Source organism: Cinclus cinclus, chromosome 4 (assembly GCF_963662255.1).
Source record: "Cinclus cinclus chromosome 4, bCinCin1.1, whole genome shotgun sequence".
Classification (NCBI taxonomy): Eukaryota; Metazoa; Chordata; class Aves; order Passeriformes; family Cinclidae; genus Cinclus; species Cinclus cinclus.
The window spans coordinates 19714152-19735739 of record NC_085049.1 but is presented as its reverse complement, the minus strand read 5'-3'; the positions used below and the strand labels follow the sequence as shown (position 1 = coordinate 19735739).

The 21588-nt window shown below is 35.2% G+C and overlaps 1 protein-coding gene across 17 annotated transcripts in view; it reads right to left on the bottom strand.

Annotated features, from left to right (window-relative positions):
• Positions 1–21588, bottom strand: part of C2CD5 (C2 calcium dependent domain containing 5) — a 56910-nt gene that overhangs the window by 5756 nt on the left and 29566 nt on the right. For 5 of the 17 annotated variants that reach the window (XM_062491752.1, XM_062491748.1, XM_062491750.1 and 2 more), the window contains 14 exons: positions 15552–15666; positions 13738–13833; positions 11826–12017; positions 10950–11136; positions 9810–9974; positions 9343–9483; positions 7556–7619; positions 5741–5802; positions 5186–5284; positions 4682–4771; positions 4360–4447; positions 3239–3325; positions 1400–1450; positions 273–374 (listed from right to left, as the gene is read on the bottom strand). In XM_062491752.1, the coding sequence (XP_062347736.1) occupies positions 273–374; positions 1400–1450; positions 3239–3325; positions 4360–4447; positions 4682–4771; positions 5186–5284; positions 5741–5802; positions 7556–7619; positions 9343–9483; positions 9810–9974; positions 10950–11136; positions 11826–12017; positions 13738–13833; positions 15552–15666 (1539 nt within the window). The remainder of the gene's footprint in view (positions 1–272; positions 375–1399; positions 1451–3238; positions 3326–4359; positions 4448–4681; positions 4772–5185; positions 5285–5740; positions 5803–7555; positions 7620–9342; positions 9484–9809; positions 9975–10949; positions 11137–11825; positions 12018–13737; positions 13834–15551; positions 15667–21588) is intronic. The other 12 variants (XM_062491758.1, XM_062491759.1, XM_062491756.1 and 9 more) reach the window with 4 other exon arrangements.

Here is a 21588-nt window from a genome sequence, read left to right as displayed (position 1 = left end):
ACACCTACATCCATGCAGTGGATGTTATACAATTAGTAGGCGTACACATGTATGGAGAACTAATTACAGCAAGACTTTACTTTGCTTTTTATGCTACTGGTTCATCAACCCTACATGAGGTTACAGAACAATGTCAGCAGTTTTCACACTTGGGAATTCATTCTAAACGTGATCTGCAATGCTACTGCTGGGCAGGGCACTCCACTAAGTCACCACTGGGAAATCAGAGATATGTCTCAGATTATCAGAACGTGGTAGAAACAGCCGCCTACTTGTCTTAATTGATCCGCGCCTTATGGTCTGAGCTTTCAGTTTAATGAGCTCTATCCAGCTGTTGCATCTGTCTGCAAAGGAACTGTAATCAACTGACGTTGCTGGAAACACAGACAGAAAAACAAAAGAAAAAAAAACAGAAAAAAATATATGGATGATGTCTCTTGCTCATCTCAATGCTCCTTTTTGAGGAGGCAATGATACGTGTCTGAGAGAGAACAACCATCCGTTTGCAGGTCTGCTTAAAAGGAAAAGTTACAGGATAGGTTTGGACTTGTCCAAACTAAAGTACCGATTTCTGGTGATGTCCCAGCTCTGAACCAACTGCCTGAGTGGGACTTCAGCACTGAAAAAACATGCAAATACAGTCATTAAGGACTTAGGATAGATTAGTTTTTTAAATCTAAATTTAGGATGTAAGTTATGGCTTTTTAACCTTAATTTAAGCCTTTTTTAATTTTCATTTTCATTGTTTTTTTTCCTTACAAAGAGCTGCTGATCAGGATTTCAATTTCCCAACTGTCTTTATCAATAACTAACCTATGGACTGAAAAAAAAAAAAGTTTTGGTGATGAGGATAAGAGTCACAAACTGAAACAACATCTCTGTTTTAAACACAAATGAATATTCCTTACAGAACAGTCTTCCTTGCCCCAACATCCTCCCTCCAACACCCCTCCCATTATCATTACAATAAGAAGTAAGAGTTGTTTCTGCTATGACTTTTGGTATTAGTTGCAGGGGTGTTTGCATATCTCTTAAAAAAAAAAAAGGGGGGGGGGGGGACAATTGCAAACACCGTTTCTTCATTATCCTGAAGAAACGGGAGGAACACATGCTAACTTCAAATTAACACAGGCAGAACAGCTCTCTTCCCAGGGACTCATTTTCTGTCAGATAAAGCTATATCAATGTACCTGACAGAGAGGCTGTTATTATTAACAAATCTAATTCTTATAATGAAAAATCACACCAAAATATTAGGATATCATTAAGCCACACCAGAGCATGCATTCTCAGTTAAGTAGTAAACACTTCCTGGATTAAGACACATCCAAAAAGAGTATACCAATATCCCAAGAATGCTCATTCTGTTCTGGCAGATGGCTAAATTAAGGAAACTCACCTCTCTGAGCAGCAGGAATACCTGTGTGGGAACTTGCACCCTCCAGGACTTCTAATAAAACAAAATTAATTCCGTTCAGATAATCTATAAAGCAGAGTCAGGTAGTACAGGACAACAGCTTCCAAGAAAGATGGGAGTGACTATTTCCAAGGGCCTGGAGCCACAGGACAAGGGGGAATAGCTTCACACTGACAGACAGCATGTTTAGATTGGATACTAGGAAGGAATACTAGGATTGGACACTATGGGACAGACAGTATGTTTAGATTGGATACTAGGGAGGAATACTAGGATTGGACACTATGGGACAGACAGTATGTTTAGATTGGATACTAGGAGGACCCTCAGGATGGTGCAGCCCTGACAGAGATTGCCCAGGGAAGTTGTGGTTGCCCCATCCCTGGAGGTGTCCAAGGCCAGGCTAGATTGGGCTTGGAGCAATATGATCTAGTGGAAGGTGTCCCTGCCCAGGGCAGGGGCGTGGAATGAAATGATCTTTAAGGTCCCTTCCAACCCAAACTACTCCACAATTCTATGACCCTTATAAAAGATTTTAGGGTCAAGTATGAAAAAAACCCACCCTCTATATATAGAAGTATACTAGTATACACAGTATACTGCTTACTTAGGTAAAAGAGTTATTATAAATAATTCACTTTACTAAATCTACCTTGCAATTTTAATATGTTTATTTATTAAAGGTCACTACTGTGTAAGACTGTAAACCAACATTTTTAAAACAACACTCCTACAGATAAGTAAAATATATTAAATAACTTGCTAAGTAAATGTAACTACAATGAAGTTGTCAAGAAATGAGAGATGGAATAATTGTCTGGCTGAACTGCTCTGTCTACAGCACGATATGGAATGTGGAGAACATCAGGAAAAGTGGAAGATGGGAACAGGCTGCCCTCCACTGGTCAGTGCCGAGCACACAGGGAGCACAGTCCAGTAATGAGTAGAGAGACACCAGCAGAAATTTCTGGGTAGCTTCTATTTTTTAAAATAAAGAACGTAGCAAATTAGAAGTTGAGCATTAAAAAAAATAAAAATCAATAAGAATATTTTTGTTCAAATTAATCTGGCCTCTGAAAATACAAAACTAAGTGTGGTAGGCATCCTTCTTTACACAATTGATGTAACAGGCAAAAAAGGGAGCTCAAACATCTACAGTAATTCCCAAATATTTAATTTCTTCTCAGTAAACATTTTGGTAGATAATCCGACAAGGGAGAAGGTATTAAAGACAGCTGATTTCAATAAATGGAATTTCTAATGCAGTCATAGAAGAACTGTGACAACCATTCTTGAAATGCAGCTCTATCTCAGCTAAAATAAAGCAGCTATTTAACAGCTACCATGTGCTGCACTATACAGATTATTTACTATACAAGTTTAGGCTCCTTTCTCTTAAAGGAAATTTGCATGCAACCAGTATTTGGTAGATAAAGTATTTCCCGTCATGAAAACAATTAAATTAATTGTGTGAGGCTGAGAAAACATGGAGGTACTTTATATGGGCCATTCACAGTATGCAGCAAACCTAATTATTAAGTAACTGATAATTATGTCAAATGACACCCAACACCCAGTGGTTTGCAGCATCTTCAGTATTCTAAATGCAAAGACAGGAAATATAGACAGAACGATCAGCCAAGCCATCTTGTGCCTCTCAAAATACTTGACAACAGGAGTAAACATACCCATTATGCTTAGGCAGCAAAGCACATTTAAAGCCTGTGAAAGTACAGATATTTTAAAGCCTCTACAACTATGGAAGGGCATAACTCAAAGTCCATAAAAAACTACAGTTTAACATTCTTCCCCTTAACTGACCTTTAGCTGGAGAGAATGGATGAGAAGAAAGGGGATCAGAGCAAAGTTCCAAGGGAAATTGTAGCTGTTCTTCATTGTCCGTAGATGCTTCAAAAAAGAAAACATGGCCAACTGATAATTAACCCCCAAAATAAGATTTTCCAGTAATTACAAGCAGAGTCAATTTAGTCAGGTCTGACTTGAACAGGTATTTTCAGCATGTGCATGAAGTGATGCAGTTCTGCAGAAACAGGTGTCTGAGAACAAATCCAGCTGCAGCATTGAGCAGAACATGTGTTCCACTGAAAAGGATTTGAAGTTTTTAGTAAAAAATGAAGTCCATTCATGGATTTTTATTTTGATTCTGCAGTTGAATCTAAGTCAGCTATTATAATATAAATTAGCACTAATTCCACATGAAAACACTTCACTTTCACTACTGAGGAAGTCAGTCATAACTAATGTTTTAGAAACATATGGCTCTGTTCTACTATCTAATTCCATTCTGAAGAATTGGGTATCCTCAGAGTTCTGAATTCCCACTTCCAGACTGCACACATACATTTCTAACATAAGCTGGTACTTCATTAGCAAGGTGACATATGCAGATCACAATAGTCTCTTCCATTCCCTCCATGCACTTCACTGAGCTCCAAAACTATTACTGACCTGCTTAAGGATTTTCAGAAGGTTGGGTTTTCTTAAAAGCATTATGAATTTATTTTCCACCTTCTTAAAGCATGGACAAAATTTCCACTCACAAGAACAAGTATTCTCTGATGATTTACACCAAATGTTCCAAAATACAACAGAAATTTCATCCTCTGTTACACCTACCTTTTACAGAAAAACAATCAAAGTAGGATCACAGAATAAGAAAGTACTATAAATTTGTTGATTATGTAAAATAAACACCTAATACTTGATGAGGAAGTCATCCTGCTGGAGGTCAACTACACAAACTCTAAAAAACCTATGTGTTGAAAGAAACTCCCTGAAAAATACGTATATTTGAACTTGATGATCCTTGTGGGTCCTTTTCAACTCCGAATATTCTGTGATCTGTACGTGTAACTGAAATTAAAAACTGGACTCATTAGGCACTGAGGATAAAAAAATCAAAGATGCCACACGATATTTACCTCTTTGCTGTGATTTTTCAGTAGGTGCTTTGTTGACTTGCAGTGCTTGGTTTTTGTCATATGTAATGGCAACAGCTGTGACTGCAATCTGCAAATCAGAAATATTTGGCATATTAGGTAAGTTGATCTCTTGTGCAATGTGAAAAATAATTTTGCAAACAAGCAGTTCTTTGCATAGAATCATAATAAGGGGGAAAAAAACATCTAAGAATTCAGCAGACATAGCAGTAAATCAAATCCTAGCCCAGTTTACCCTGAGCAGCAAATGTTAAGTCTAAGGCCATGCCTATGTACTGGAAGTTAAAGGCAGCAATTCACTTACCTGAACTAATTCATCCTCTGGCAGAGCAACTGTAAAGTTTACATGGCAAAGACAGCAGGGAACCATAGACCGGAGTTTAAAATACAAACTCTGTTGAAGACAGGATATTATTTTGGGTTACTCAGGGGAAAAAAATGTGTGGTTCATTTTAGAGAAATTAAGGATGAAAACTCTCTTCATAGTAGAAGTCATCTAATGACACTAATTTTTTCTTGCATAAGATTTATATGTGTGAAAAGTCAGGACAGAATGCAATCTATTGTAGAGCTGTTTTTCTGTTTCTAGAGTATTCAGCCAGTCAAAGGACTCCTTCAGATTCCAAAAGCTTTGAAAAACCCTAATATAATAAAAAAGGCTGAACCTATCTTTACAGAAACTCACAAGCTCATTACAGACATTTTGCAGTCTATTTTCAAGATTATGAGACACATGTTATTTTCAGTATAGTGGAATTTTACTTGGCTTCCATTTGAACACTTAAAGTATTTGAAATAAGATTCTTACCTTCAGCAGATTCTCACAGAGATCGTTAAAGTTCTTATTGAGTGTTTGATTTGTTGGGTTAATGTTGCTTAATCTGGACACTCTAACTGCTGTGAACATCTGAATTAGAAACAAACATGGGGTTTTTTGCCAACATATGCCAATATATTTTATCCAGTGTCTTAAACCCAAATTAATAAAGAAGGAAAATAATGTAAAATACGTTAACATATATGTTCACTAAATAAAAAAAATATGTTAGCAAAGCAACATAGTCAATAATCTGTTCCCTTTAAGGGGCTTTGAACCTAGCCAAAAAAACCTTTCAAAAAGCCAAAGCCTTGAAGTTAATGTTTACTGTAATTATTTTAATATTTCCTGTATTAGGTTATTACTTACATAAAAGCATTAAAAAAAACAGCAAAGAAACAGGTTCTCCTACCTTATTGTTCTTACCAAAATACTACTTTTATGTCACAAAGGTGCCCTTTAATTTATCTTTCAAAATATACATTTAAATTACTACTGCATATTTCAATACAATTTAGCAAAAAGTTTCAGTTTGAATAACCTTACTTGAATTTCTGGTGTCCAGTTATTTATACCAGGCATAATTTCTGTGTTGCAACTGTAAAAACCTGTGAAGAAAATATTTGGGAAAAAAGCCTATTTTATGCACTGCAATATAGAAATACTTGTAAAGAAAACATATGTGACACAGTTTTGCAAGTATTTTCCCTCATGTGATTTTGAATATTGAATAATGCATCAACATTCAAAAAATAAATACAAAATTCTTGTAGGAGGGGCCAACACCCCAAACCCACAACCACTCCACCTATTTCTAATAGGTAAACTATGCACAAATTAGGATTTTTTTTTTAAAAAGGTGTGATATGAAAAGCTTAAAAGCCAACCTTTAATAGAGAGCACAGTAAAGGCTGTAAAGGAACTACTGTAGTGACTGAATGCAAATAAAAATCAGTAGTATAATGACTAAACAGCAGAGTAAAATAAGTTACCAACAGAAAATCAGTAATTCTGAAACCCTGAAGAAACAATTAAATAAGCAGACAAGAGGCCAGTCTGATAGGGCCTATATAAAAGCACAAAATGAAAAGAAATTGTGTAGCAGCTTGCAGAGGGTATAAATATTAACTGACTGTCTTTCAGAACTTCAAAAGCAGAAATCCTGTTGAAGAATCAAATAAGATTTAGAAAGGATATGCAGAAATAATAACATGAGAGCAGAAAACATGCTTTTTTTTTTACAGCAGTGTAGTAGAGCTTTCCGTAACAGAAGAAAACCAGTCCCTTGTTTATTTGTCTTGAACAAGTGTTTGAAGAAGATACTGAACAGAAAGGCCAATGAAAAAGAAAGACTCTTCTAAACCATGGAATAGGCAAAAGATCAAACAGCTAATTCAAACTGAGCTCTTAACTTACTCCACTACCAGAAAAGAACATTCTTTAATCTTCAAGTATTAGGGTGCTAAAGTGACTGGTCCTACTGATCTTAGTACTGGTATCTCTATTACTGATCCATAGCAACTGTTCCAGAAAGGGGAGTTCATGAGGAGATGGAAAAACAAGAAAGCTCTCAACAAGCACACGGACATAAGACACCTGACTTACACCACCTATTTTGGACATCAAGAAGCATTTGGAAAGATCCTTCACCAAGGTCTCTTTTAAGAAACTAAGAATGAAGCATCATCAAATGAAAGGTAAATATAAGATTAGAAAAAGAGGGACAAAAATGCTTAATTTTCACAGTGAAAACATCCGTAATTTTGGATTTTGTGCTTCAAGCACATTCATAACTTATATGCAGAAGAGGATAAAACAAGGTGATTGCTGATGGCCCTAATTTAGGGTAATAAAATCAACTGCAGCAGAACTGTATAATCAGTGAGGAATAAAAGATTTGGTGATAGCAATAGATAACTACAGGGATCATTCTGAGCTCGACATGACTCAAAATTATTAACACTAATATCAGTTATTAGGAAGGAAACTAAGACTTCCTCAGGAAAACACAGGGAAATTCACAATGATAAGAGGAAGGACAAGGACAAATCAATGCCCAGAGCAATTTCTATACAATGGACAACTATATTTGCCTCTTATCCAGATCTGCTGGGGAAGGTATGACATATCTATACAATGATAAATAGCATAACGACAACTAATACCAGGCAATAATTAGTTCTCCATTCTACTTTTATTAACCTGAAACCTACAAATTCATAATTCAGTCTAAAAATCTTCAGCAACAGTAATACTGTCAGTTCTCTTTGAACCTTCAAAATATTTTTTAATAAAACTAATCATATTTTGTCATTTTGCAGCCTACAGCATAAATTAGAAAAAATATCATTGTAACTATACCAGAAGGTGGTGGAACATCTGTCAGTAAAGAATGTACATCTTCCATTGCATCTGTGTCATCAATCTGCAAAAAGGGAATAATTGAGAAAATCATGCTGCTGTGCCAGTAAGAAATTCCAGAAAGAAATAAAATAACCTCTACTCCATTCAAACTTTAACACTTTTATCTGAGATCAGGCTGAGAGCCCTCCTACTTTCTGTAAATAATTCTGGTGTGTCTTTTACATTCATCCTGTCTTATTGACCTGCAAGAGATCCAAATTTACCTCTAACTCCCAAGGTTTTCTTACCAAGGGTTTTAGAAATGGTTTATAACTTAACTCCACTATTGAAGGGTTTTCTGTAATTTGTCTCCTCCTCACTCTCCATGTAAAAGGGGTTGCCCTTGTTTTCTTCAAAAAACAACCCAAAAACTACACAAAACAAACCCAGATATCTTTACCTCTCATAACTGTCTTCTCAACCTCTTTCAGCATATCCTCATCACAATGAATTTTTTACTACTTTTTCTTCCATAGTTCCAGTGATTTTGAACAGCGATTTTAATCCAGAAAGCTTAGACAGGAGTTTAACTAAATCTCCTGCATACTGCTTCTGATATCCAATAATCATCAACCAAATACCCAGTATCTCAATTAAGACAGTAGTAAATGATTCCAGAGATAAGTAATTTTTTCTATAAATAGCTTACAAAATCTTCATTTTTTTACAAAGGTATTTGACCCTTTCTTCAAAAGCACCAACCAATCTAAATTTATTATCACAAACTCCCCCAACCTGTTATTTTTTCATTCTCCTTTCATACCTCTTTTTTTCAAACAAACTGCTATTATAGTGCTCCCTCATTCTTCCTATCTGCAGCCTTTCTTCCAGATTATTTTCTATGAAGATGTGATTTGTGAAGATTAACAAAGCCTTAAATGTACCTTAGGCTGCAATTACAGGCTGTATTTTGAAGTGGATTTCAGTCAGTGATACGTATTTGTACTACCTGTATCTACAGGATGATCAAAACTCCAGCCCTTCTTTAACACTTGCTGGAGTATTAAAGACTTCAAAATGGACAATGTTCAATCACATCTTTCAATTTTAGTGAATAGAGAGGTAAAAGAAATCTATATCCTTTATGTGTAGGTGTCGTTCTTTCTACTTGCAGCTGTAGAAAGAACTGGAAGGTATTGTCAGAAGTTGTGAATTCTGAAATTGTGAAAAGCAATAGCTGAAATTCAGAAAATCTTCTATGTGTTCTCTTGGCACATGCAGTTTTTTGAATGCTTTGAATACAGCCCATTCTGGGTTGTAATTCTGAATATATATAATATATATATAATAATTCTGAATATTCATCTACAACAGTAAGAGCTTTGAAACCGGAAGAAAACACAATCTTCTTATTTGCTAAATATAAAGTGTGGCAACACAAACTCAGTGTTTATAAAAATAGATCTGAAGTTTCTAATTAGTCTGATCTGCTACTTGAAGCAAGCAGAAGGACGTTTCTTAACAGCTCTTAATTTCTATTCTAAAGATTGCTACACATTCATGAACAGCAGTGCAATCTTTTTTCAGATAGTCTGCAGACAGCTGTGCTTTAAGCAAATAGAGTAAGAAAAAGAGAGACAAAGCAAAATCTTAATACTTCATTTTTTCTGTTGGTACTGAAGGGAAAAAATCATACACAATTCAGGAACTGTTCTCAAAGATGAATAAGAAACCTTTTTTTTTTTTTTAAATACATATTTCAGGAGAAGAAATGTATGAACATGAGTAGTGAAAATGTTTATCACCTCCAAGACAAAAGCATCCTTCTTGCCATGTGAAAGGTCAAGCTCTGTAACTTCATCAGAGCTTTCTGACTGAGATCTCAATAGCCTGGAACGTTGTCTTGGCTCTGGAATGGGAGACCCAATAATTTCTTCTGGTAACTCCTAAAAAGAATGTAAGAATTTAACAGATGTTCTGCCCAGCTTAAAAATAATTTAACTCTACACAAATTTGTTAACAATTCTAAGAATGAGATCATTCTAAAATTACTCTTCTGAGAAATATATCTAAATAATACCAAACTATGATTCAGCTATGTGACTAAAGAAATCTGAAAATTCCAGCAGCTTTCCTAAACACAGTGAAAAAATTCTGTATCTCTATTCAAAAATAAACTTACATTCTGAATGATTCAGTAAGGAAAAATGGACATACAGTGTATATATTTGACTCAGAACGTTTTATTTTTAAGCATAAAAGATTTACTTACTGGAGGATTAATCTCATAAAGCTCCTTGTTTTTTGCTATCGTATCATTTATTTTCTTTTGCATATGGGATATGTGCTGATCATAGGTGGCATCATTTGGAGTCTTTCCAGCAATCTGAATACCTCCAGGTGTTGGCAAAGCTGCTAAATACACACCTGTTGCAGACTTTTAAAAAGTCACCAAAAAAAAAAGACAAGTACATAAGCGTGAATTCCTAATATATTCATATAGAGCTTTCCATAATGCTTATGCTAAAACACCACTGTAACATGGAAATTACGGCAGCATCTGTTGCAAATAAATAAATGGATATTTCTCTTCTGTTCACTTATGAAAAGCCTTCACTACTCTTTTAAAAAACTCTCTCCTTTTCATTTTTCATGGTGGAACTCTTACACTTGTCTAAAAATTCCAACCAAACTAAAAATTAAAGCCTCTGCCCCAATATGTTTTGCATAAGCAAATAGTTTTTTATAGTTTTTGTAGATCTAAAATTTGGCCAAACCATTTACAGCATCAGTGAGGTTGTGACCTATTTCTATTTACAGGAAACGGATCATAGAAGACAAAAAAAAAATGCCAACCAGAATTATCCAAGTATACTCTGATGTAGGAAACAGCTTATTTCACTATCCTAACCTAGCATGAAAGAAAGGGGTTAGAAAATATTGCTAATGAACATTTCTTGGCTTCCTCAAATGTATCATTTATTTCTTCAGCTGCATCCAAGAAGAAGCAACAGACCTTTCCCTTGTTGCCAAACAACCAAAAGATTTACTGACAGACTTAACTGACCTTATTTGTCATGGAACTGCAATTCCATATGAAGAACAGGGATCTCTTTGACAGGACCTTTAAAGAATACCATAATTTTTCCACAATTTGCACCATTAAACTGTTTATTGTTTCTTTTCTTCTCATCCCCTTTTTAATTATCTCGTCTACCATTTTCAAGAGAGCTGAATCTTCTTCTACTGGTTATGAAAGACAAGTCTGCCCTGATTTTACAATAATTAAGGCACCTTGCTCTTAAAACTACATTTTAATATGTCTGGTTACTCCAAATCCCTCAACACTTGCATGTCTTGCTGAAAAAATACCGTAAGAAAGCAAAAGAAACCCAGAATCCGTTGTACTTACTGCCAAGCCCATCAGCATATTTTCCCCCACAGTGATCTGAATTCTCAGCCCAAAGAGAGCATTCATTCCTCTCAGCTTGAGTTTGTTCATCAGTTGTGTGTGCACTTCATACTCCATGAATGGCAAGAGATTACTGATAGAGGTTGCATTTGCTTCAGCCTGAGCTTTCTTCTTCAGACGGCACAACCTGGCAACACAAACCAGTACAGACAGAGCTTTAATGGATTTGTGAAGATTGAAAGGGATCACAAGGTATCTTGATTTTTTTTCCTCATTGTATAACCTAATACAGCTTCAACTATTTTAGATTGCTGCAACAGTGAAATAAAATGCCAGTTCTTTACAAGAACTCCTTGAGACAGTGTCATCTGAAAACATATTTTCAGCTTTTCTTCTAGTAAAACCCCCAATGCAAACATTTATTTCTCTTGCTGCAAGCCTTAATCATTTCAGGCACAAGTACAGAAAACTACTATGGTAATTTCTGGTGGCAGAACTTTTAAAATTCCTATTAATACAGTTATTTAAGAGACATATTGGAAGGAAGAAAAAGGCCCCAAAACCAAGCCAAACCCAAGTGCCCTCATAGCTAAAGCATTAACCAGATATGTCTGAAAAGAAGAAAATAAAGAGCATAGCAATCCCATCTCTCACTATACGTTAGTTATCTTCCACTCTTTGGGTTTAGTCCTACAAGCTGAAATTCAAAGCCCACACCAGTGCAATGATATTTCTAGAGAGAAATTTTATTCAAGAACACATGCCAATTGTATGTTTTGTAATACAAGGTTTGATGACACACTGGATTTTAGCAACAGGAATTCTTTCAAAGATCTCCAAAACTTTACTCGACTAAGGAAGTATTTTGACAGATACCTGGCTTGAATAAGACATCCCTTCCCAACAACTATTGCCTCTACAGGAAGGTCAATTGTGGTGAAAAGGACATCAGGAACTTTTTGCTTCCTGCAGTTGTAACAGTAAGTGAGGTGAGCAGGAAATGGCATGTTCAATTCATCATACGGAATATGGCAAAATCCACAACCTGGTGGTGAAGCTTCTTCAATCCTAAAAATACATTATGGATAGAATACTTAAAACATCTGCATCTTCTTAACCATGGTCAGTAAGTGCACATGTGTATAAGCACCTACAGAGACCTACTTGAATCATACACCACAACTAAACTCTGCTCCATTATACCAATGTGACAAGTATTAAAATATTTGAACTGGAAGAAGAAAAGGTTGCACACTACTTGCTAAAATGCTATCAATAAAACTTGGATTGAAACATCTTATGCAGGGATTGAGAAACAGGACATTCAGTGACCAACAAGTCATATAAAACTGTAACATTACTGAACTGGCTTTAAGCTGGGTAGAGTCTAAATATAATCCATGATACAAGAGTTGTACAAAGAATTTTCTGTACCAAACAAACCAAAAAAATCTCTTTTACGTTCATTGTGTACAAAACCCCATAAGAACATAATACAAACAACAAACCATTCATCCTTCTGAGAAGCACCACAATATATATCAATATTGTGTGAAGAACTGCAAGATTGTTTCCTAGTTTAAGGTATCAGGTAAAACTCATTATTTGCTTAGAACACATAGTCTCTCTCCCCCATGAGCAATATCCAGGAATGACCACTATAAATATATGAACAGGGAAAGCGCAGGCCAACTGCATCAATGCAAATTTGTATTGTGTCACATAAACAATTCTCAGTGATTTTGAAGAGGTCTGTAAGCTAATCTGACAGATTTGGAACATTAATTATCATAAAACTGTGGCAAATACATTTTGTGTTGAGCATGAGCTTTGTCTGTTTAGCTGTTTTACCTCCCTCTAGCACTTCTATGCCAAGACTCTTAGCAGTATTTTCATAAAACCGCTATTTTCTTTGTATTATGAACATGGTATTTCTTTCTTTCCATCATATAGTGACTACAAAAACAAGTATTTCAGTTCTGGCTAGTTTTTAAAATTCTATCTAAACCAGAAGACAATGGTCTTCTGCTAACAAAGTAATAGAATAAGAAATAATACTACATTGACTGATTATGGAAAAAGCAATGCAAGGGCTAAAGTGTAATAAATAGTCTTGCTTACAACTACAATAGTCCCTTGAAATATTTGATTAATATCCTGATGAGTACATGATAGCTTACCAATACACATAAATTAATCTTTTCTTCCCCAAAAATAACTGTGTGGCAATATTCATTCAAATTTTATTCGCAAGAGCAGAAACAAAGGGAAACTTCATGTTTGGCCTTCAGTTTGATGATTTTGGTCATCAACAAATGCATACCCATTTTGGAAAAATCTAGCACCCTCTTTGCTTTATAACCAAGCTATTTTATCTCCCACACATAAATAGTATTTCATGGAGCATATATACACATATTACAGACATAGCCACTTTTGGCTTATGTAATTATCAAACATCTGTCATGTTTTATTGTGTGATACAAAATTGAGAAAAAAGACCTGAAGAGCAGCTAAGGAAAAAACTTGAGTTATCTGTGTTAGTAGTCAAATGTGTTACCTTATTGAGACTGTTAGAAATAAAAACAGAGTATCTAATTTGGCGCAGAGCTCCATTATTCCTGTGGTGGTGGTTGTTAGTGAAAAGCAGTAAAGTGGTTGGTCCCGCATCCTGCACTGTAACACTGTAACCTACCCTAATAGAGAAGAACTATCTTGGCTCTGAGGAAAAAAATCAACCTCTCCCTTCTCTGACCCTATGGAAAAGAAGCCAGGCTGCCATGACAACCTTTGTTCCAAACAGCCTTCCATGGTGCCATCCTGAAGGAACCTAGGGTTCAGTACAGCTGCTGTGCCAGATGCGGACAAAATACAGACCTCTTCACTATAAGAGAAAAGAATAACAACAGTGTGAATTCCTACTACTTAGTGAGTGCTTAAAAAAAATTAGAAAATTATCAGATTAAAAAGCTAGCACAAGTTTCAGTGAAGTTCAACATCACCACTACTTTTGTGCACTTGTGCAACTTTATCCATTAAAACTCACAATCAATCCTCTTCTGGTATTTAAACCATAACCACTGAGTAAGTACAAGATGAAGAAGGATTGAACAGAAAGACTCAAGAGCTTTGCTTCATGTTACAAATAATATAACAACAGAAAGGCTAACCGGATTTAAGAATGGTTTTCAGTTCTATGGTTAACAATGCAAAGAAATAAAGCAAACCAAACAAACATTAAAAAAAATACAAAAAAACAAGGCATAATTTTTTACCAAAGTAAAAGGGGAGGTGAGAGCCTCAGCATCTTAACACTCAATTTTCAAAATTAAGTTAGAACCCAACACTGACAAGGGTGCTTCTTGAAGGATAAAAAGTGACAAACCAGTAAAATTTTACTAGGAACAACTACATCAGTGGTCCATTTTGCATGTAAAGTAACCAACCATACTTAGAATTTAACAGAGTTAAAGCTCGTAGAATGACCACAGAGCTTTTAATAATTCTCAAGTTGTTAAATAAAAACAAACCTCTAGTAGTCAGTATAAAATACTATATTGAAAAAAAAATAGACAAAATATTTCCCACATTTTCTAGAATGATACACACATCTTTTGGTTTTTTATTATTTGTTGTTTCTCTGTCCATAATAAGTTTTCATACATAACATATCTGGCAGACCAGTACTTACACACACAAGCTTGTGCTTTAAGCATGGAATAAAGCTGAACTGGCAATAAGTATGAGAATTCCAATAAATATTTTACCAATAATCAAACACTACCACATGAAATTTCTTTAGAGAAATGCAATCATCAAATAACCCAATAAATGATTGCCTATGTTCTGTACATTCTCAACTACCCATAGTTAAGGTAGAAAAAATAATACAAAGTTGCATGCTTTTTACAAGGAGACTGACAAGCAAAGGAATAAATGCTTCATTTTGGTGTGTTCATCCTTCAGTGATGGTGTAATTGAGGTAAATATGGTAAACCAAAACTTTTCCAACTTCTCTCCTTAATAAAGCAACTCTTTAGTGCTTTAACCTTAAAATATTTAGGCAAAATCAACTTGAATGAAAATAATTTCAGATGTTTGAATTTGCTTGTTACTTCCCAAATACAATTCAAAATAGTGAACCATAGTAATTTTCTGATTAATATCATCAGACACACCTGGCTCCAGGGTGAGCTTTTTCTGGGCCTGAAATGTGAAGTTTTCCATTTAAGTTCTGGTCTGCCAGCTGTTACCCAATAACGAAACTTCAATACATATACTTTTAGGAACAGTCTTAACTATTTAGGTAGATTAGTTTTAGAAAACTTCATGGATAAATTAATATTGTTACTACAAAGCAAACTGTAGGTTTTAGTTTAAAAGAAAAAATTGTAATATTCATTAGAAAAAACTTAAAACCCATATCTAAACATATATAAAAATCACCCAATACTGAAATTTCATAATCTAACTTAAACTCTGTAAAGTAGTTACAGAATAGACAGCACCAACAACTGTACTGGAATAGTTAATTTTTAATCCACTGATGATGAAATACGTTTTCTGTGGCATTTTCAAAATCAAATCATCATCATGATTTACCAAATGCTGGTTGATTCACTGTAGCCCACTACAGCATGACAACCCAATGCTTTGGCATGGGATTTTATTTCTTGTCTGATTTCTGCCCACCAGGCATCTCGTGTCTCTGGTTCATCTGAAAGACAAAGTATAAATCAGTTCACTATTCTGTACTATGCTGACACAAAGCTTCATGCAATTAATCTGAAAAGTCGAGTTTTTCATATTCAAATGCTTTAAATATGGACACTTTATTTCCTTCCTATTTATCACACTTCAGGGAAACACTAATGGGACTTCTTTACTAAGTATCTTATTTCTTGCTGCGTGAGCAGCTTCTCACAAATTACTGCATTCTTGTTGCTGTCCCTATAAAAGATAACACTAAAATACTGTAGATACTGTCCCAATCTCTACCCATTTTTAGTTCCAAACCACACTCTTAAGTTTCCAACAACACAAGAGCAGTGTAACTTGCAACAAAGCATCATAGATACTCTGTAATGTTGAAAAACTAAGAGTAATGAAATAGTATTTGTAGTAGTAAACTAATATTCTACTTTGCTGTACAATCAGTATCTTTGAAATAACCCAATAGTTTTTCCTACTGGAAGCAGCTGTCTCTGTTAACCAGAGTTTAAAAATATTTGTTCAAAACTGTATCACTATCCAAACAAACAGTTCTGTGGCACTTCTAACTGTGAGAAGCCATAGGGATTTGAAACTAGTTCTACATTTACAATATGAAGAAGTACAGGATGTATGTGGTCAGTGTTTTTTTGCTTCATTATCCTGGAAACTGCACCTTCCCTCCATGCCCATGAATGGATTCAAATTACCTTTATTGTCCTCAAGGTTATATAATATATCCTGCCTGCTTTTCTTGAAAACTACAAGATACAAAAATATAAAAAAGTGCGCTGCTAGAATAAGTTCATGCAATCCATTTATTTTAACAGCTCAGCAATTAGTTCCCATAACTAAAGCTCTTGTATTGCAAGCTTTTTACATACGGAGCAAACAAACACTGAATATATAGCTAGAATTTGTCATCTGTTTGGACGGTTAGAACTTACCTGTTTCAATGAATGTAGTTGGCAACTGTGTTAATTGTTGATACAAAATGGAAAAACCAGTAACAAACAATCAGCACCTAGATATTACCAAGGGTTCTGAGTAGAGAGACTCTAATGGAATTTCCCTGAAATTAATTGAACTTAACACGAACTCCTGGCCACTGAGTTCTCCTTGCTGAATCATTATTTAAATACCAAAGTCAAACCCTTAAATTTATTTGGAACCAATTTTGTACTACCAGGAATATTTATAACACAGTGTATGATAACCACATTATCATACACTTGGTTCTCTGACAACATGACAAACAAAAATGCAAGATGCAGATATACACATCATTTAAAAGTTACTGAAACAGAAATATTGTAAAACAAGATGTATTCATTCATGACTTTACCTCAACTTTGCCTTTAGAACTAGGCTTTAATTTTTTTAAACTAAACTAATTATCATTTTCTAATAAAAAGGAAGAGCACAGAGGTCTGTATATTCAATTATACCTAACTTTAGATGGCAATGCTTGTGTAACTCACAGCATTACACTGACCAGCAGCAGCCTGGATGCTCAGACTGAAGTTTATTCAACCTCTGCTTTGAAGAAAGGAACACTGAACAGAAAGATAAATTTACAGTGAGAGTTCTTAGGAATGTTCTCTGCAAATTAACAAAAATGTACATGTTAGGGCACAAAACAAGGGATTTCTATGAACTGTATCAATCATATTCTGTGATATTCAAGTTCACTTTAGCAGGTTGCAGTGCATTACTGGCAGAATCGTGAGGTGCTGCACGTAACTCTCAGTGTGGAAACACTGTTTAAACCCTCTCAGTGACTGGGAAAATAAATGCTTAAGATGATACTCAGCAATCCTGACTCAGATTCCTGGAGCACCTCTTCTCAGCTTTGGAAACTGAAATAATCCATTACAACACAGGCTGGAGCTCCCCAGCTCAGCTCTCTGAACCGTTTGTGGTACAAAATGTGGGAAATGTCTTCTCTGTGCACGTACACCTCTGGACAAAGGCTGCTTCTGCTGCCACCAGGTAACAGCAGTAGCAATAGTTGAATCAAGGGAGAATCTTTGGAAATGGATGGTAAGGCCAGGCTACAACATCTGACAAATTCTGAGTGTATGGAAGATGTGAGACCACATGCACATTCTGTCAAAGTTCTCTCTTAACTCTTTTTGGTGAAATGGACAAGGATCTTGGGATCAATCCCTCTTTCTCCCTCCAGTCATGGGTCAGAGATTGTTTTTATAAGCAATGTGTTTCTCCTTATAGATGAAAAGTCTAAGGTAGCAGCAAAAGTGGTTCTCTGACCATGCAGAAAAACACCTGCTCAACGAGACTGGATCACAGGCAGCTGGTCATAAACATTGACTAAACAGCCACACAAATTCTTGTACTTCACAGAAACACACCCACAAAGAAATAGCCTTTTTTTCTTGGCAAAAAGCACCAATTTTCAAAACCGTAACTTTTTACACCTTTTGGTTCCATGTGGCAAAAACTGCTTCTACTTATCACCAGTGACATTCCTATGTCAATGTGCAATAAATTGTGAAGTCATGATGAGGATTTGAGAGTTAGCAAAAGGTGAAGTGACAGAGGATGAATACAAAACATGCTGTGAAATAAAAAGACTGATAAAGACAAGAATGACACTGAAAAGGAATGTAACCACAGTGAAAACTGAAATGGAACGAGATGCTGGAAGGAAACAGGGATCCTTAAAGTGTACATAAAAGGTAGAAATAGTGACGGGTCCCAAATTCTATTCAAACATTTAGCTTTCCTTGACAAAAAATTTATAGTTTAAACTGTTGAAGCTATTAAGAGACTTAACAATTTTCTTACCTAACATCTACAAGAACACCTTACCATTATGGCAAACACATACTGTTATGAAGTTGCTCAACACTGTCTTTCTAAAACAACATTTAACCCTTTATTCTAAGAACCTGTTCAATATCTGCACTAACAAACCTATTAGCTCTAGAAATTTAATGGATCATTTTCTCTCTTATTAGAAGTAAGAAGTATTTTCCAGCCATTGTCTTCAGCCTTACAGGATCAGGCCCAATATCTTTCAAAGAATCCAAAAATTTCTTATTGCACAAGAACAAATACTTCTATAAGAGTCATGCATAAACAGCTGTAAAGAAGACTGGGATCTCTGCTTAAGATATTTTGACTATATATTGTTCCAGAAAAAGGCCAAAAAAGAATTATTATGTTTAGATATAAATACTGCACATTCACAGTTAACATGAACTTACCTTTGCATATTAAAACACAAAATAATTGTCTACAATTAAAATCAAACACCATGACATTGCAATAATAAGTTGATACAAAACACTGAATGCAGTGCAATGTGTAGCATTCGTATTCTTCTAACAAATATTTTCACAAGCAGCCTTTTTGACACATGAGCCACACAATTTCACATGAGGATGCTGTCGTAGCATTTACAAGTTTAGTAAAGCTAAGGATTTACATAAACAATTAGAGGAGTTAGGGAAGCAGGATGGCATGTGTCCAGCACACTCCATGAGAGTGCCTGTTGGTTTTTTTTTGCTAAGGCAAAAGCTTAAGAACTAAGGGTTTGCAAAGCAGATTCAGCAGACAGGAGCCAGAAACGGTGGGTATTTTGGCGCATGCTTGGATCAGGTGACAGTACAGACTGAAAACTATGGCAGCTCACTGAAATGGTTACAGAAAGTAATGGCCCTGGATTCTAGGTGGAAGCAAAAAGGCAAGCATACAGAGCACTCAGTCACAAGCTTTTCTAGCAAATGTACCGAGTAGTTTGGACCAAGGTCTCTCTACAACTTTAAGCAGGAAAGTTTGCAGGAAATTCCACTGCTAATTATGCCCCCTTGGTGGGAAACCAAAAGCTGAGTATTAAACTTACTTTCTCAATGTTTCCAAATTGGCAGGATATTTATAACCAAGTGGAAGCAAAGCACACTGTTTCTATAATTGAGAACTTGAGAAACAATGTTGTCAACAGTATAATGTTCTATCAAAATTGTGCCAACACAAACCTCCTCCAATTGAAACTTTGCAAATTGATTTTATTCAGCAGTTTTGTAAGACACAAACAGCACTTCTATACCTGGAATGTTCTTTGAGTTAGCTCTATACACCACCAAGTCACACATCTGCTTTAAAATACAAAGTTTAGCTGTACTATCCATGGGACAATATCCTGCATAAATATTTCACCTAGATACTATCACTTTCTGATTTACAAGAAGCAACACCTTTCCCAAGTTCTTTCCTAGTAGTTCACTTGTACGAGTTCTTTCAAACTTTAGCCAGAAGCTGCATTTTGTAGTCCATACAGATTTTTTGAAACTGAAGACAGATTAAGAAGAATGGCCTCTTGTTGACACAGCTCATACCCAAAAGTTGCTGTATCCTTAAAGCTGAATCTTTAGACATCCTGAGGAAATTACTCCAAAGCTGAACTATCTGATTCATTTCAGCCAATTTTACATTGTATAATTTAGTAAATATTTACATGTATAATACAATACTCTGAGAGGAGAAGGACAATCATTCAAAGAAAATTTTCACGATCTATAAATGACTCATTGTTCTGTTGTTTCAAAAATGGCAATGGAGGCCAATAATATTCTTTCAGATCAATCACTGAATCATTCATCAGGCAAAGCCATTATCCACACATCCAATATTCCCTTATTTTTGTATCTTCTTAATGAAAAACTTACTAACAGCTTATACAGAAAGAAATGCGGTGTTTTTCTGTAGGTTTGGCTGGTTGGTTTTTTTTTAACAGACACCTTTGTTAGGCTTATAAGCAACCTTCCCTGGACCTTAAAAGTTTTATTTAATCCTTTCTGGTTATCCCATAAACATTGACATTATCAATTTTATAAAATATTTAGATACATATATAAATATCTAAAATATTTAGATATAAATATCTACAACTCAATAACTGTACAGAAACACAAATCCTCTGGAGTAAAGATTAACACAAAATTCAGGGAGCAAATAACTAAACCTACAGCAGATTAACCTAAAACTTCCAAAAAAGTTTCCAAGGCACTCCATCCTTGTTTAAAAATAGTACTCCCTGCAGTGATCTTTAAGACTAAAAGATGTACGAATGAAAACTTTTTTAGAGAAAGTGAAGGAAGTAGATTATAGGGATATATCAAAGGAAAACTAGGATACACTAAACTAGCAGGAAACCACACCCAAAGAGAACAGGCACACTTACTCTTACAAATTTCAATGCCAAATGAAACATCCAGCCTGCAAAATATTATTGATAACCACTGCTTCTCTGCCAGATGAAATCAGAGAGCAGCACACATCTCACTTCTTAAGCCCAAACTGCTGAATGAGCAAAGCAAGGCTTAACAGTTAAAGGAATTTTTCAACTACTACGGAGTCAATTTTAAGAACACTTAGGATTAAAACTGCATTTACAGGATGAGATTTTGGCTGGCTGATTAAACACAAACCCTTTCATATGCAGGGCAGTTCTCTACTGGGTCATTCAGGCCAAATCACCATAAGACTCCAGGAGAAACAATACAGAAAATTCCATACATCATTCCTTTCAGTGGCAGCTCACTGTTGAGGAGTGTTAGCTTTAATCCCAAAATATACTCCAAGATGGAGAAGCCAGAAGGGTTGTTCCCCTTATGGCTAAACACAGCCACAACTGTGGCTATAACTTTTTCTTTTAATTGTAGATTAAAGTCTGATAAGAAGAGTACAAGCTGAAAAAAGTATCACCTAAAAAAAAAATTTCAATAATGTCAAAGCAGCAGTAATAATTTAGTGTAGAGATAAAAGAAAAGAAAGCATGTGATACAACTTAAATAAAATGAAAATTATAATATCAAAACATAAGGCATTTGGAGAAAAAATACATTCAGAATATATTAAAAATTAAACTATTAAATAACACTTTAAAATACTTAAAAATGAAGGT